The following is a 13,386-nucleotide window of genomic DNA, read 5'->3' as shown; positions in this document are numbered from 1 at the left end:
TCCCTCTGCCTATCCAACAGAATGTGTATCTTCATTGCTTTCCTTTCAATTATGTCTTGCTTATCTATTGTTTGAAGAGTAGACTCTTGGCCTTCAAGGAGGTACTCTTCGCAGTTTCAGCTGTTAGCTGGTAACCCGGCGTGTCTTTAATATCTTAGTGACTAGTGACTTTGCCAAGGCCTGGATTGAACCATGGAGACTTCAGGGCTGGTAGGCAGGAGAAAATCTCTTAGTTCCAAGTGAGCCAAGCTACCTGTGCAACATCACCATTCCATATGTCATTCCGTATCAGTCCTCACATTTTATCTTATTAAAATTCTAACAACAGAGTCACTTAAAACATCTCCATCTTGCAAAGCCCCAAGACCTGGGCCCCGATTCCCGATCAGCTGTTAAGACCCAGCAACTTGATTACAGACAGTGTTTGCAAACATTCCTAGGACAGCCACAGTTTCACTGTCTTCTTTCTGCTCCGGTTTTCAGCTTCTTTTTGCTGTTGGCCCCTGGCAATTTCCATTCTTTTCTTATTATACCATCTGAGGAACTGAGATGATATTGATAAATTTATTCAACATTTTTAGTTTGTTAATAGGAGAACTTCAGATGGTGTATTCTACTATTTCTTCCCACTCAGAAATAAATGTATACCAATACTCTGCACCCTAGTAGGAGAGGACTAATGAAAAGGAGGGATCTGGTTGTAAAGTATGCTAAAAAAACAAATGTATTTAGCCACCATCATAGTTATTTATTTCTTGAGAACCTACTGTGCATCAGGCACTGAAGCAGTAGCTGGGACTGAAGGGGATTAGTCTCTGAGCCCTTGATAATACATTCTGAATGTTAAGTCCTCTAATGCACATATGGATGAAACATACCATAGTACACGGGCAAGGAGAACTCTCTGAGTCTAGGAAGCCAGATGAGATTTTCCAGAGGAGCCTGTATCTAAGAAATTCTTCCTGCACAACCCATCTCAGGGTATCTGTCGATTTTAATTTTACATTTTCCAAGAAGATTGTTGCAAACCCACATATGTGAGATCACTGGCACCCTCCCACCCCAAGGGGTGAACACGGGAGGAGTGGAACAGCTCCGTTTCCTCTTTTCCTCAGATGACTGCAATGAGCAGAAAATGCCTGGCTTTAGCATTCTAGGGCCCAGAAATAAATGTTTCTGGGTTGCAGGCATCTGCTGATGGGGTGGGAGCACAGTGCTGCTTCCTCCTGGCGAAATCAGCTTCTAGGAAAATATGGGCCAACCGAGCCCCAAGACCAGAAGGAGCTATATAGTACCAGGCAGCTTATTTGGGTAAACTTTTAACCTGCAACTGAAAAAAAACAGAAGTGAAGTTGTGGGGGGTCTGGGGGAATTGAGATTATATATATGACCCTTTCTTTGTTTCTACATTGGATCGCTGGGTTCACTTCATTATTAATGCTCTTGCACCTAAGCCCTTTTTATAGAGGTGCCAAAGGAATTTGTTACTCTGCATTCCCAAGAAATTAAAAGGTTAATGAAATAATCAGAGAGTGGTAGCATGGTTTAGCAGAAAGAACATCAAGAATCAAGAAATTTGGGCTACGTTCCCAGGACTGTTACAACTAGCCTTGCAAACAAGACATTTCACTGTCTTAAGGGGCCATTTCAGCATTTGTAAAATGAGAGTTTTGTACTAAATAGTATTCAAGAATCCATCCAGCCTTTGAATTTTATGCATCTATGGTCCTTAAAAAAAAAAAAAAAAAAAGAAAGCAACTAATGTTCTGGTCAAGAGTCCCTGAGGGGCCTCAAAGACCTCTGAATTTTGCCCCTGAGATTCGCAGGTGAAGCAGTGGACACGTGGGCAGATCCAAGGGCTGAAAGAACCAGGCTGGAGGTCACCATTCATTGGAGAGCCAGAGAACTTCCATCTGCTGCATGGACTCCACTGGGTGTGGCACCACAGCTGCCTTGGAAGATGGCTTCTTTTGGCCTGATGTAGCCTAATCAATATGAAGAAATGGGCGTGGGTCTGATTTGTCATTCACATAACGAGAAGGTTTTGATGGGAAATGATGTAGGAGAAAGAAAATAGTGTTAGGCATTATACAGAAATGTGATTAGCGTCTTCTCCTGTTTTAACACACTCCTCAAGATTACTTATCGGGCTTCTGTCCCATGCTTTACCTATAGGGGTATAATCACTTTGGGCTGATATCTCAATCTTTTTGTTAGTAGAGCAGAGGGTCTGAAGCCCAAACTTACCTTTCTAGAACATCAGTGTGCTCATGGGTTCTGTTGCAAGCTGTAGAAGAAAAATGTTCTTAATCTAATTCACATAATACAGGTACTGTCAGCCAATCAGTCAAAGTTTATGCAACTCTTCCTGACAGTGGGCTCTGTGATGAGCAGTCTGGGACAACCTGCCTATCTATTTTTACCCTCTTCTTTCACTTGCACAGTTTTCTCAGGCCCCTCTACCCCTCTGAATCATCCAGTGCTAAACTCTTTTTCATGTGGGCTAGATGTAGCAAAGCCAGCCCCTGAAAGCTCATGTCGTCCTTTCCGCGTTCCCCACGCACCCCAAATCTGGACTAGGTACTTCTATCTGCATCTCTATGCTAGCACTCGTCATCATAAGCTATAATTGCACGTGGGGGGTTCTCTTGAGGACTGGAGCCACGTTTTATTTCTCTCTGTACCCTCATAACAATGCCTGGTACAAATAGGTGAGGAATAAATGCTGAGTGATTGAATAAATGACTACATCCATAGGCAACAGACAGAGCTACCATTCCTATACCCAACTCCCCAGAACAATTTAAACAGAAAATATCACCAGATAATATAATCTAAAGGAGAAATTATCTTACTTCTGAGAAGTCAAGTCATATGGATAGGATAGACTGACAGCCTTTCCTCTTTGTATTTCATCACTTACGCACTTCCATTCATATGGCCACCTCAACTGCCTGGAACATAGCCAGTTGGCAAGAAAAGCGTTCCTATAACAACTAAAATAGGTATCATCAAGCTCATACATCATAAGAAGAGCAACCCAGCCTCTCTCTCAGATTTAAGTATTCACTTTAGGTATAATTCTACAAAGCTTGACCCATGAGGGTGTGTGTGTGTGTGTGTGTGTGTGTGTGTGTGTGTGTGTGTGTGTGTGTGTGTGTGTGTGTGTGTGTTGAAGGAAGCTCATTTAGTAAAGGGGTAAATAGCCCAATGCAAAGAGCCTCCTTATAAGTAAAAAGGAAAAATATTCATGTTAATGACTTTGTATTCTATAAGTTCTTAAAAGGCAGGGAAACGGGAGCTTTTTTTTAACATCTTTTTTGGAGTCTAATTGCTTTACAATGGTGTGTTAGTTTCTGCTTTATAACAAAGTGAATCTTATACATATACATATGTTCCCATATCTCTTCCCTCTTGGGTCTCCCTCCCTCCCACCCTCCCTATCCCACCCCTCTAGGTGGTCACAAACCACCTAGCTGATCTCCTTGTGCTAAAGGGGGGGGGGGGCATGGACATATATACACTACCAAGCGTAAAATAGATAGCTAGTGGGAAGCAGCCGCATAGCACAGGAAACAGGAGTTTTATACAGGTTTTTTTCTTTTGTGAAAACAATTAAAATGAGAATTAAAAAGTGGCTCTTAAAGAAATAAGCTTTAGGTACTTGAAAAATTCTCTTATTTGGAACACTTCGTTTTCTGATGTTACAGGAAAATGAGGTGCATGTATGGGTAGTGAAAAATTCACCTATAGACACATTGTGCAGAGAAGCCAAGCCTTGTACCATTCCTTGGGGAAGTTTCCTGTGGGGAGGAGTGATGTCCCAAGTCAGACACCTTTCAATTATTGAGATTTGCGTCCCCCAATCTAGTCCAGTCTTCAGATACTTTAAAAACTTTGGATCGATTAGTCATTTTTCCCTTCCTATTTTTTCCATTGTAACTTTGGACTCAAGCTGTCAAGCTTCCAGGCACATGTTGCCATAGGAGACTCTGTTTGTTTAGGGTGGAGTAGTTATTTTTGGCAGGTTAGGGGAGGAGCAATTAATTCTAATAGGTATATAGTAAATTAAATTCTTGTGTCTTTCCAACCTGTTCTCTGTATTTATGCTCCTTTTTATAAATTCCCTTCTCTTCCCAGATGACCCTTTTAAGAACATTCTAGAAATCATGTCCAGGCTATAGCCACCAAAGTCTAGTGAGCTCTAGAGAAGGTCACCTAGACAATTTCTAATCTTTTCAACATACCTTCCCTAATACTCTTGAGATGAGAAGCCATCCTTGGGGAAGAGGTTGGAAAGAAAGATTCCCAGGATCTTTTGTTAATCCATTCAAATGTCTAAGTTGTTCTTACGAAAAGGAAGATCTTTAGATCTCCCTTTAATCCTCCATATCGAAGACCATACTTTTATATGTAGGAGAAGTATTTTGGGTGCTCTTTGGATTTTTATAGACGATTACATGAAAAAGAAAGAAGAAACAGATTAAGTTTTGCCAATGAGTCAGTCAGGGTTGGAGGAAAAGTAACAGATGCAGTGTTAGATGAGGAAAATATACTCCAAACACTGGAAAAAGAAAATTCTGGGGGAATCTCAATGGATGTATCTGGTCCTCCCAGGAGAACCCAAGGGCATCTGTAGGTGTTAAGGATGGAGCTAGTTGTATTTTGACTCCTATTTGGCTGCAATTGTAGATTCAAGTTATGATTATATAGTTATTCCAAGTTCTCCAGAGCCAGAGTAACTGGCTCCAGGGTTAAAGACAAATGCTCATCTCAAAATCTATGTCTTTTATCCCAGTGAGGCGTGTGTTGAGAACAGAATTCATTTTCACTTCCTGCTCTCAACTGACATTGCTGTGCAGCTGTGTGACAGCTGTTGAGTTCCACCCCACAAGTAGCAGCTTCTCAGAGGTTCGCAAACTGGTAATACATCTGGAATGATGTTCAAGTGACCTCAGGACCCCACAGAATAAATCAAAACATTGAAGAAATGACTTGGATGAGCTCATTCTGATGTAACTCAATTGCTGAAAATTATTTAATGGCCATTAAAAAAAATTTGTTATTTATTTATTTATTTTTGGCTGCGTTGGGTCTTCGTTGCTGTGCACGGGCTTTCTCTAGTTGCGGCGAGCGGGGGCTACTCTTCGTTGTGGTGCACGGGCTTCTCATTGCAGTGGTTCCTTCTGTTGCGGAGCACGGGCTCTAGGCGTGCGGGCTTCAGTAGTTGTGGCACATGGGCTCGGTAGTTGTGGCTCGTGGGCTCTAGAGCGCAGGCTCAGTAGTTGTGGCGCAGGGGCTTAGTTGCTCCGTGGCATGTGGGATCTTCCCGGACCAGGGCTCAAACCCGTGTCCCCTGCATTGGCAGGCGGATCCTTAACCACTATGCCACCAGGGAAGTCCCTTAATGGCCATTTTTTACTTTAGTGATCTATCTCATCAAAGCAGAGTGAAATAGGGAAGAGTCCTTCTATTTGACATTTAAGGAGGGTGGGGGAAGAGAAAGTGATTTGAATATGTGAACTGGAAGGTGGCCTCAGGCCTCAAGAGTCTACTGACTGTCCTGTGGCCCAAAGAGCTTGACTACGAGATGCTTCCTGAGGCTTCGCAATTGGGTAACCACTCAGGGTGGGGAGCAGCTAATGTGACTGAGTAGGCGGGCTGCCTGGGCCGGTGCACCCTCCAGGATGCCGTGGGACACTGTTTCCCTCTGAGAGTGGTTCTAGAGAAACAATGCGTTGGGCTGCTGAGCTATTTTTTTAACCGCTCGTTGCTGTTCTTATCATACATTCCCTTTTGGGGTGAAACACTCCATTAGCTCTGGTTTGGCCTGGGCCCCTTTCGCATCTTGGTTCCTGTTAACTTGCAGCAGTAACAGGAGTAGATGGAAACGGTTTGGCTTCCTCTGCTCTACCCCTGTGTCTACCTGCTGCGCATGAAGTGGCCGTACATGTGGGATGACCTGTGTTCCGGCACTGGTGTCCCAAACCCTGGGACCACTGCATTCTGGACAAACATCATTTGAGTCTACAGCAACCCAGGACTATGGGGGTCTCTAAGTACAAGTACCAGAAGAGATGGAGGCTGTGGTCCTTAATCTGTGAGAAGCAGCAAAAAATCAAGATACATGACTTCTAAGCCTAAACTCTGCTTGACCTAGCCGTGTGACCTGGAGTAATTTTTGTCGTCTCTGTTTATCCCCATTTCCTCACTGATAAAATGGGACTTTAAAAGCCAAACCCGCCTGATGCACAGGTTTTCCTGATGATCAGCAGAGTTAACATGTGTGAAAATATTTTGTAACCTACCTAATGATGTAAAGACCTACTCTTAGGAGAAGGTGAAAAAGTTGCTCAAGGAATTAAATGAACCATCCATCCTGGTCCCTAAAGTAGGCCAGCAGCAGATACTGGTTGTGAGATCTGACAGTTCCTTCGATCCAGTGGTCTTATCTTGAGACTTTTCAACTTCTTGAGACTATCAGGTCAACTTTTACCCTGCCCCTTTGGTGCTCTCCCATAATGATGTCTCGAGTCCCATGGATTATGTTGGGGGTGGGATGAGTGGGAGAATAGGGTGCAGCAGAGTGAAGTTGTGCTTAGACCCTGACTTGCTACCTGCTTACCAGCCTTTTCAAGCAGATGGTTGGTGTGATACCATCAACAACCGGGCCTACTGCCACTATGATGGGGGAGACTGCTGCTCTTCCACGCTCTCCTCCAAGAAGGTAAGTGAGGGCACCTGGGAGTGGGAGGGGGTGGGTGGCAGCTCCAGCGACAGAGGCAGGAGCTTTGGCTAGCCCTCCTTCGTGCTGCATCATAATTTGTTTTTCTTCAACAGTCAAGAAGAGGGAACGATAACGAACAAACACTGGAGCTTTTACAGTGACAGGGTTAAGGATAGTAATTTTAGGGTAGGTTGTTAGAAAACACCAGTCTCTCATTGTCAGTCCTGTGGCTGCTAGAGAAAAGCCATGCTTCTGCTGCTCAAAGACTCCCACCTGCTTATCACTGCCCAGGAAAAGTTTCTGTAGGTAGGGAAAAATGGCCTCCACTCCTTGGAGAGGCAGGATTATCCATGAAGTGGTATCCACTTACTATTAAACTTCACAGCTAAATGAATAATCCTATAAAGTGCATCACAAGCATATTGCAGGTGTATGTTGAGCAGCCACCACAAGCTACCTGGAGCATTCCCCCGCTGTCTCCCGAGCAGTAGCCCTTTTCTTGATGCCTTTTATCCTGTTGCTCTGGACTCTATTAAAATAGAAGATATGCTTAAGCTAAGCCTATAAAATTGAATAGGCTGAAAGTTTGGAATAATATGGATGAAAACCCAAGAGCTCCAAAGATAACTGACGCTAGTTGGCCGATTTGATGAATCAGAAATACACAAGAATGTTTCCTTCCTTGTATGTGTCTCCACAATAAAGTCACGTCTGCATGATTACCTCTACGCAGACCTGAATACTCCTCCTAATGGCTAATATTCACTGATGGCTCACTCTGTGCCAGGCTTTGTTCTCACCACTGACATGAATTAACTTATTTAGTGCAGAGAGCTCAGGGACTTTTGTATCACTGTTCAATTTGGCCCTCTTTTGCTCTAAAAACCAGCAGATCCCAAACCATGAGAAACAGATCGAGAGCTTGGATTGCAGGTCAGACATCATGCCAACTAGTTCCTGGTCTCACTTGAAGAAAGTAACTGGTCAAGGATCCCATTTCTACTCAGGAAGGCATAACCACTTCGGAAGAAGGCAATCAATTCTCTCCCCATCTCCATCTCACACTCAGCAGATCTAGGGTTTTTCTTTAATGGATTTTGGTGCCTGTGGCCAGTATACACATGAATCAGGATTGAAAAAGCATTTCACCCCTGTTGACTCCTAAATTACATTTAATTCATATGTGAAAATATGCTGGGAAATTTCCTCAAACCCCACCACCCGTTCTCCAGCCCACTTGCCCAGTCACCCAGCCTATCCCTTCAGTGTACTTGGACTATTAAATAATATGCTGATCTATTGTTGTTGCATTTGACTATCCATGCCCAAAGAGCAGAATCTTCGCCACTTTTACATCATGTCTCCTGAATGCCCAATTCTCTCTGAAGCTAATTATGGGCACTCAAAAAGTATGATTATCTGTTGGTAGCAGTGCAAGCAGGAAGAGAGCAACTTTTGCTGGACCATCTCTGACCTGGAGGAGGGATAATTACATAGCAGGAAGGCAATCCAGCCACAAACAACGGGTAGAGAGATGCATTGTTTCACCAAGCCAAAGTATATCCTGGGTTCAAGAAGGGCAAAACCTCAAGCTTATGAAGATAGAAGAGATGATTCTATGGCCCCAAGAACATCAAAAAAAGTAGAACACATAGAGCTAGGTAATAGAGCCTTGGTTTTCCAGGTAGTAGTGTCATGACCTTGAGTTAAGTCACCCTACCTCTCTTGACCTTCCCTGTAAGAAGAAAATACTAACATTCATCTTACCTACTTTACAAAGATTTTGTGAAGATTGATAATAACAACAAAAACATTAACAGCAGTAGCTTTGAACACTAGTGGTAATATTAGAGTAGTAGTAACAGATATTAGAGGTGCCTGGAAATGTGTGTTTCATATCCATCATCTTATTTAAACTACACTAACACCCTCTTGGGTAGTTGCTGTTGTCCTCCCACTTTATATATAAAGAAAGTGAAGCAAGGAAGGTCTACCTTGCCTAAGGAGACGTGGTGTGTAAGTGAAAGAACTGCGTGTTAATTTCAATTCTGTGATACTAACACGCAATCCCACACTTCCTCTGGGACCAAGGGAGAGAAAAAGCAAAAGCTGGTTGAAAGTGTGATGCTTGGTGCAAAAATGAGTGATTTCAACTTCTCTTTGATTTCTCCTAGGTCATTCCATTTGCTGCTGACTGTGACCTGGATGAATGCACCTGCCGAGACCCCAAGGCGGAAGAAAACCTGTAACTGTGGGATCAAGCCCCTCCTTCCACTGCCCTGGAGGCAGTAAGAATCAGAGGCCTCCACAAAAGGGAACACAAGATGAATGAAGAAGAAAGGTCATGAAATGAAGGAAGGGTGAAGGACACGAAGGATGCTGTAAGAAATGCAAGAGGACGTTTATAGGTGCCAACTATTGCATCAAGTAGCCCAAGTAAGGAAGAATCACAGGCAAACATTTCTTCAAAGAGGCAGTTGATTTAAAGTGGAAAGAGAAATACGATATATATATACAAGGACCCTCCTTCCCCATTTATATTCTATCAAATCCCATCCTCTTGCCCTGCTCCCCACTCTGCACCCTGCCAGCTATTCAGCCCCACCCAACTTGTAAACCAATACCAAAATACTAGGAGAGAAGTTGCCAGGGACACTCTGCTAATACCCATCTGGAATGGATGGCCATCTTTCAGGGCTCGTCTCATCTAAACTGGCTCTCTCCCTTTCCTTGTGTAGTCTCCCTTAGTAATAATGAGGTTAGTTATTAATTCTTTATAAGTATTTAAACATAATGATATAAATATATTATATATTATATTTTTTGCTGTCTAGTAAGCTAAAAATTATCCATTGTTCCACACATGCTGCTGTGAAGTTCACGTCCAAAATGAATGCTGAGGGTTTGAGGACCGAAAGACAAGTTCTTCTGCCATCTTTCTATTCCTAGGGATTGGCAGAGGCTGAGAGGGAACTGGGGAAGGAAAGGGAGAGATTAGATGGAGTTTTTGATAATTAATCACATGTCAGCTAATCATCTTTTTATGAACTGGGAGCTGAGCCCAGTTTGAGGAGATGGGGGCTTGGAATGATAATACTGAAAGACATGGAAAGGTGGGTGGGGTTATCCCTTGGTGATGGGTCCAGGAAAACTAGACGATGGTTCTTGAGTATCCATCCAAAAAGAATACATTCTCTTCAGTTCTTGGAACTCGTCGTTGCAGTTGGTGAGGCCCAGGATTTTCTGCACTTCCACAGGTGCCTGTTCCAAGCGTGGCTCTCAGCCAGTCACTCAATCCACAAGTCTGTATGTAGGCTCACTCTCCCATCACCCAGGATTACAGGAACTCACGCATTCCTCATACTTGGCCTGTGGTCTCCCTTTTCCCAAGTCTCCAAGCCTGGCCATCAGTCACAGCCACGTGACCTATTGTTGACTTTCTGGGGAAAAAATGTCATGGAAATGACATCGGGGAAAGGTGGAGGAAACTGAAGAACCAGGCAGGTTTGGTTGGAGGGGCCGCGGGAGGCCATAGACAGGGGAGAAGTCACGGTAAATCAGAGCCCAGGGCTGGAGGATGAATTGAGTCAAGGAGACTCAGCCTCGTGCCGAGTCTCCACAGCAGACCAAAGGGGATCCTTTGAACAATGCAGACTCGGAGGTAAATTCTATTCAAGTGTGATGCGTCAAATGTGTCCCAGAGAGAGCACTTTGAGCAAGCTATGAAAATAACATGGAGCAAGGGTGACACTCTGTGGGGAGAGAGAAGAATTTCAGCTGCTTAGGGTCCAATTTTGTCGTTGTTACCCTTTCTTGTTCAATAGATGGACTGTATGTGAAATGACCACGTTAACCTGCCTCTGTTTACGTCCTGGGCTGACTCATTTTGCACGTGGTCTACCGCAGTTGTTCTTTTTTTTTTTTTCCTTGCGTTATGCGGGCCTCTCACTGTTGTGGCCTCTCCCATTTGCGGAGCACAGGCTCCGGACGCGCAGGCTCAGCGGCCATGGCTCACGGGCCCAGCCGCTCCGCGGCATGTGGGATCCTCCCGAAACGGGGCACGAACCCGCGTCTCCTGCATCGGCAGGCGGACTCTCAAGCACTGCGCCACCAGGGAAGCCCCTACCGCAGTTGTTCTTTAGTGACGATTTATGGATTAGGCCTTGGAGAAAGAAAGTAAGGAGCTAGTTTCTTGTCCAACACCCCAGTTTATCATCTCAGGAAGGGAAGAACAGGCAAAAAGTTCAAGGGCAGCCTTGGTCTCCCTGGATCGCCTGCTCTTTGGCTCTGACCACAGTTTTCTATTCTTCCCATCAACCCTGAAAGCAATGGCTCTGCAAATATCAATAGAAAGAAGAAATGCTTCCCCCACTATCTATCTTGAGCCAGACTTCACGTAGGAAAGAACAACGTATTTATCTGTGGGAATCTGAAATGAGGGTGGCAAGGTCACCGGGGAAGGGGAAGACCAGAGTCTGCCCATCCAGAATACTCTTGTTCTCTGTTATTTCCAGCCGTAATGGAAACAAGAGCCTAGATACCTACTGTTCTGTATCTGGGTTCACATTTAGTGCCCCCAAGAAGAGAATACTTATTTCTGGGATTCTGATAGGCTTCAATATGGAAAGGACAGTAGAAGAGTTTAGATTCTTCATTTTAAAACAGTTGTAAGATGGTTAGCCGAATTTCTTGAAACATGTCAAACTCCGTGCAGGGGAATCCTGCCATGTCTGAGCCTGAGAGTTATCCTGGGCTTCGCCCAGCTCAGAAAGGCTACATCCACCCCCCCACCCCCACCCCCAAGCCCCAGGAATACGGAGCCTGTGGTTCATGCCAGCATGGATCTGGGCTCAGTCTTCCCACAGGAGTTACAGTGAGAACACTTCTCTTTCGTACTTGATTTTAAAGTATTTCATACTCTGTTGGCAACATCTGCACTCCATCGCTGCCCTGGGAAGGTGAGAGGAGGGTTCTGGGGTGGGGTGTGTGTGGAAGGTGAGAGGAGGGTTCTGGGGGGGGGTGTGTGTGTGTGTGTGTGTGTGTGTGTGTGGAAAGCCTTTCAGGCTACAGGCTGCCCAGCCCAAGTCAGTCCTGGCCATTCATAGATGGCAGGTTCTTCCAGCCTTTGTCCCTGGAGCCTAGTGCTTCGAGCTCCTCAGGTCAGTAATAAAATTGAAGCTGTAAGACACCACGGTCACAAATCCCCGGTGGATATTAACTCACACTCACTGCAGGCGGTGGTCTGCATTCTGCTGCTCTTCCCCACACACGGGGCCACAGAGGGCCTCTCCCGGAGGCTCTTCCATTTGTTTCCTTGTTCCCAAATCACTTCTCTGCTTCTTCTTTTTCCCAGTAACTAGGAGCTCTGGGGTCCAGGTTGCCTAGGGCTGGATGACTCTGATGATTAGTGGGACAGTTTCCAACCAGAGAGATGAGAGGGCAGAGTGGGGAGAACGGTCAGCTGGCAAACTTGTACATGAAAGTAAAGAGCTCTTCTTGATTCCCTCTTTTCCTTCCCCCCGCATTACAAAGCATTGGATTTGGCATGTCCTCTCCTCTGTGAGATCACTATTGAGTGTGTCAGTTAGCATCCCAAGGGGCTGGCTTGATTGGGAACACAGTGAAAGGAGCTATCTACTGTATTGTAACGTAAAACAGCTACAGCCAGTTATTTTGTAAGATTATAAAATATTCATTAAAAAATCAGCACACAAAATGGGAAGTGTCTTTGGTGTCTTATTCTTCGTTTAAATCATTCCATCACTTCCAAATTGCTAGAGCACTTCATTTGCTCGTTTCAGGTCTGGACATCCATCATTGATTAACTGATGATTCTTTTCAGTCACTTGAAAACTATTTATTAAGTAAATGGTATGCATAAGGAAGATAAACGTGAAAGTTCACAAGAAGAGATGACATATACAAAAGCAGAGTACACAGCAGTCATGTCAAGTGCCTCAAGAGTTGTAGGAATAAGATGCAAGAATCATTTACAGTCCAGAGGCAGTAGCGTCACCGCTGGATGCCAAAGGCAGGGAGTATTTGAAAGACGGTCCATGAAGGATGCATACGAGCTTGATAGGCAGAAATGGGAAAAGGGGAGAGGAGAGTCCAGGCAAAGTGAAGAACAGGGTTGACCCTATGGAAGCAGGAAGGGGAAAAGGCTGGGTGATAGCAGATGTCCCTGGGGCATCCAACTTAGCTAGAAGGTAGAACTCAGCTCACGTGTGCCCTGCATTTGGCAAAGGCAATCTGATTTAATCCTCACAAACAGATCTGCAACTTCCACTGTTTCATTTCACAGATGTGGACACCAAGTGTCAGTGCGTAAAGAAAGTTCCTTAAGGTCATATGCCTGGCACTAGAGTCAAGCCTGGTTCTGTGAGACACCAAGATAGATATAAGAAGGAAAAGAAAAATGATGGTTCATAGGATGGGAAAAGGCAAAGGAGAAGTGGAGAGAGATGTCAAAGACAATGACTCTGCGTTATCTTTATACCCATAAAGGTTATCATCACTGACAGAAAAGGGAAGCCAGGAGGAGTAAGCTTCTGAAGAAAGAGCGTGTCTTTGCTTTTTGATAAAATCAGTTTGAAAGCCAGATAGAGGGCTTCCCTGGTGGCGCAGTGGTTGAGAGTCCGCCTGCCGATGCAGGGGAC

General features: G+C 44.5%; 1 protein-coding gene across 1 annotated transcript in view; it reads left to right on the top strand.

Annotated features, from left to right (window-relative positions):
• Positions 1-9,356, top strand: part of PAPPA2 (pappalysin 2) — a 288,812-nt gene extending 279,456 nt beyond the window's left edge. Inside the window, exons 21-22 of the mRNA XM_007454744.1 lie at positions 6,629-6,727; positions 8,902-9,356. Of these exons, the coding sequence (XP_007454806.1) occupies positions 6,629-6,727; positions 8,902-8,976 (174 nt within the window). The 3' untranslated portion in view covers positions 8,977-9,356. The remainder of the gene's footprint in view (positions 1-6,628; positions 6,728-8,901) is intronic.
• The last annotated feature ends 4,030 nt before the right edge of the window (positions 9,357-13,386 follow it).

The sequence above is a fragment of the Lipotes vexillifer genome, unplaced genomic scaffold (genome assembly GCF_000442215.2).
Source record: "Lipotes vexillifer unplaced genomic scaffold, Lipotes_vexillifer_v1.1 scaffold220, whole genome shotgun sequence".
Classification (NCBI taxonomy): Eukaryota; Metazoa; Chordata; class Mammalia; order Artiodactyla; family Lipotidae; genus Lipotes; species Lipotes vexillifer.
Note: the sequence above shows the minus strand (reverse complement) of the source record. Positions and strands in the feature narration are given on the sequence as shown.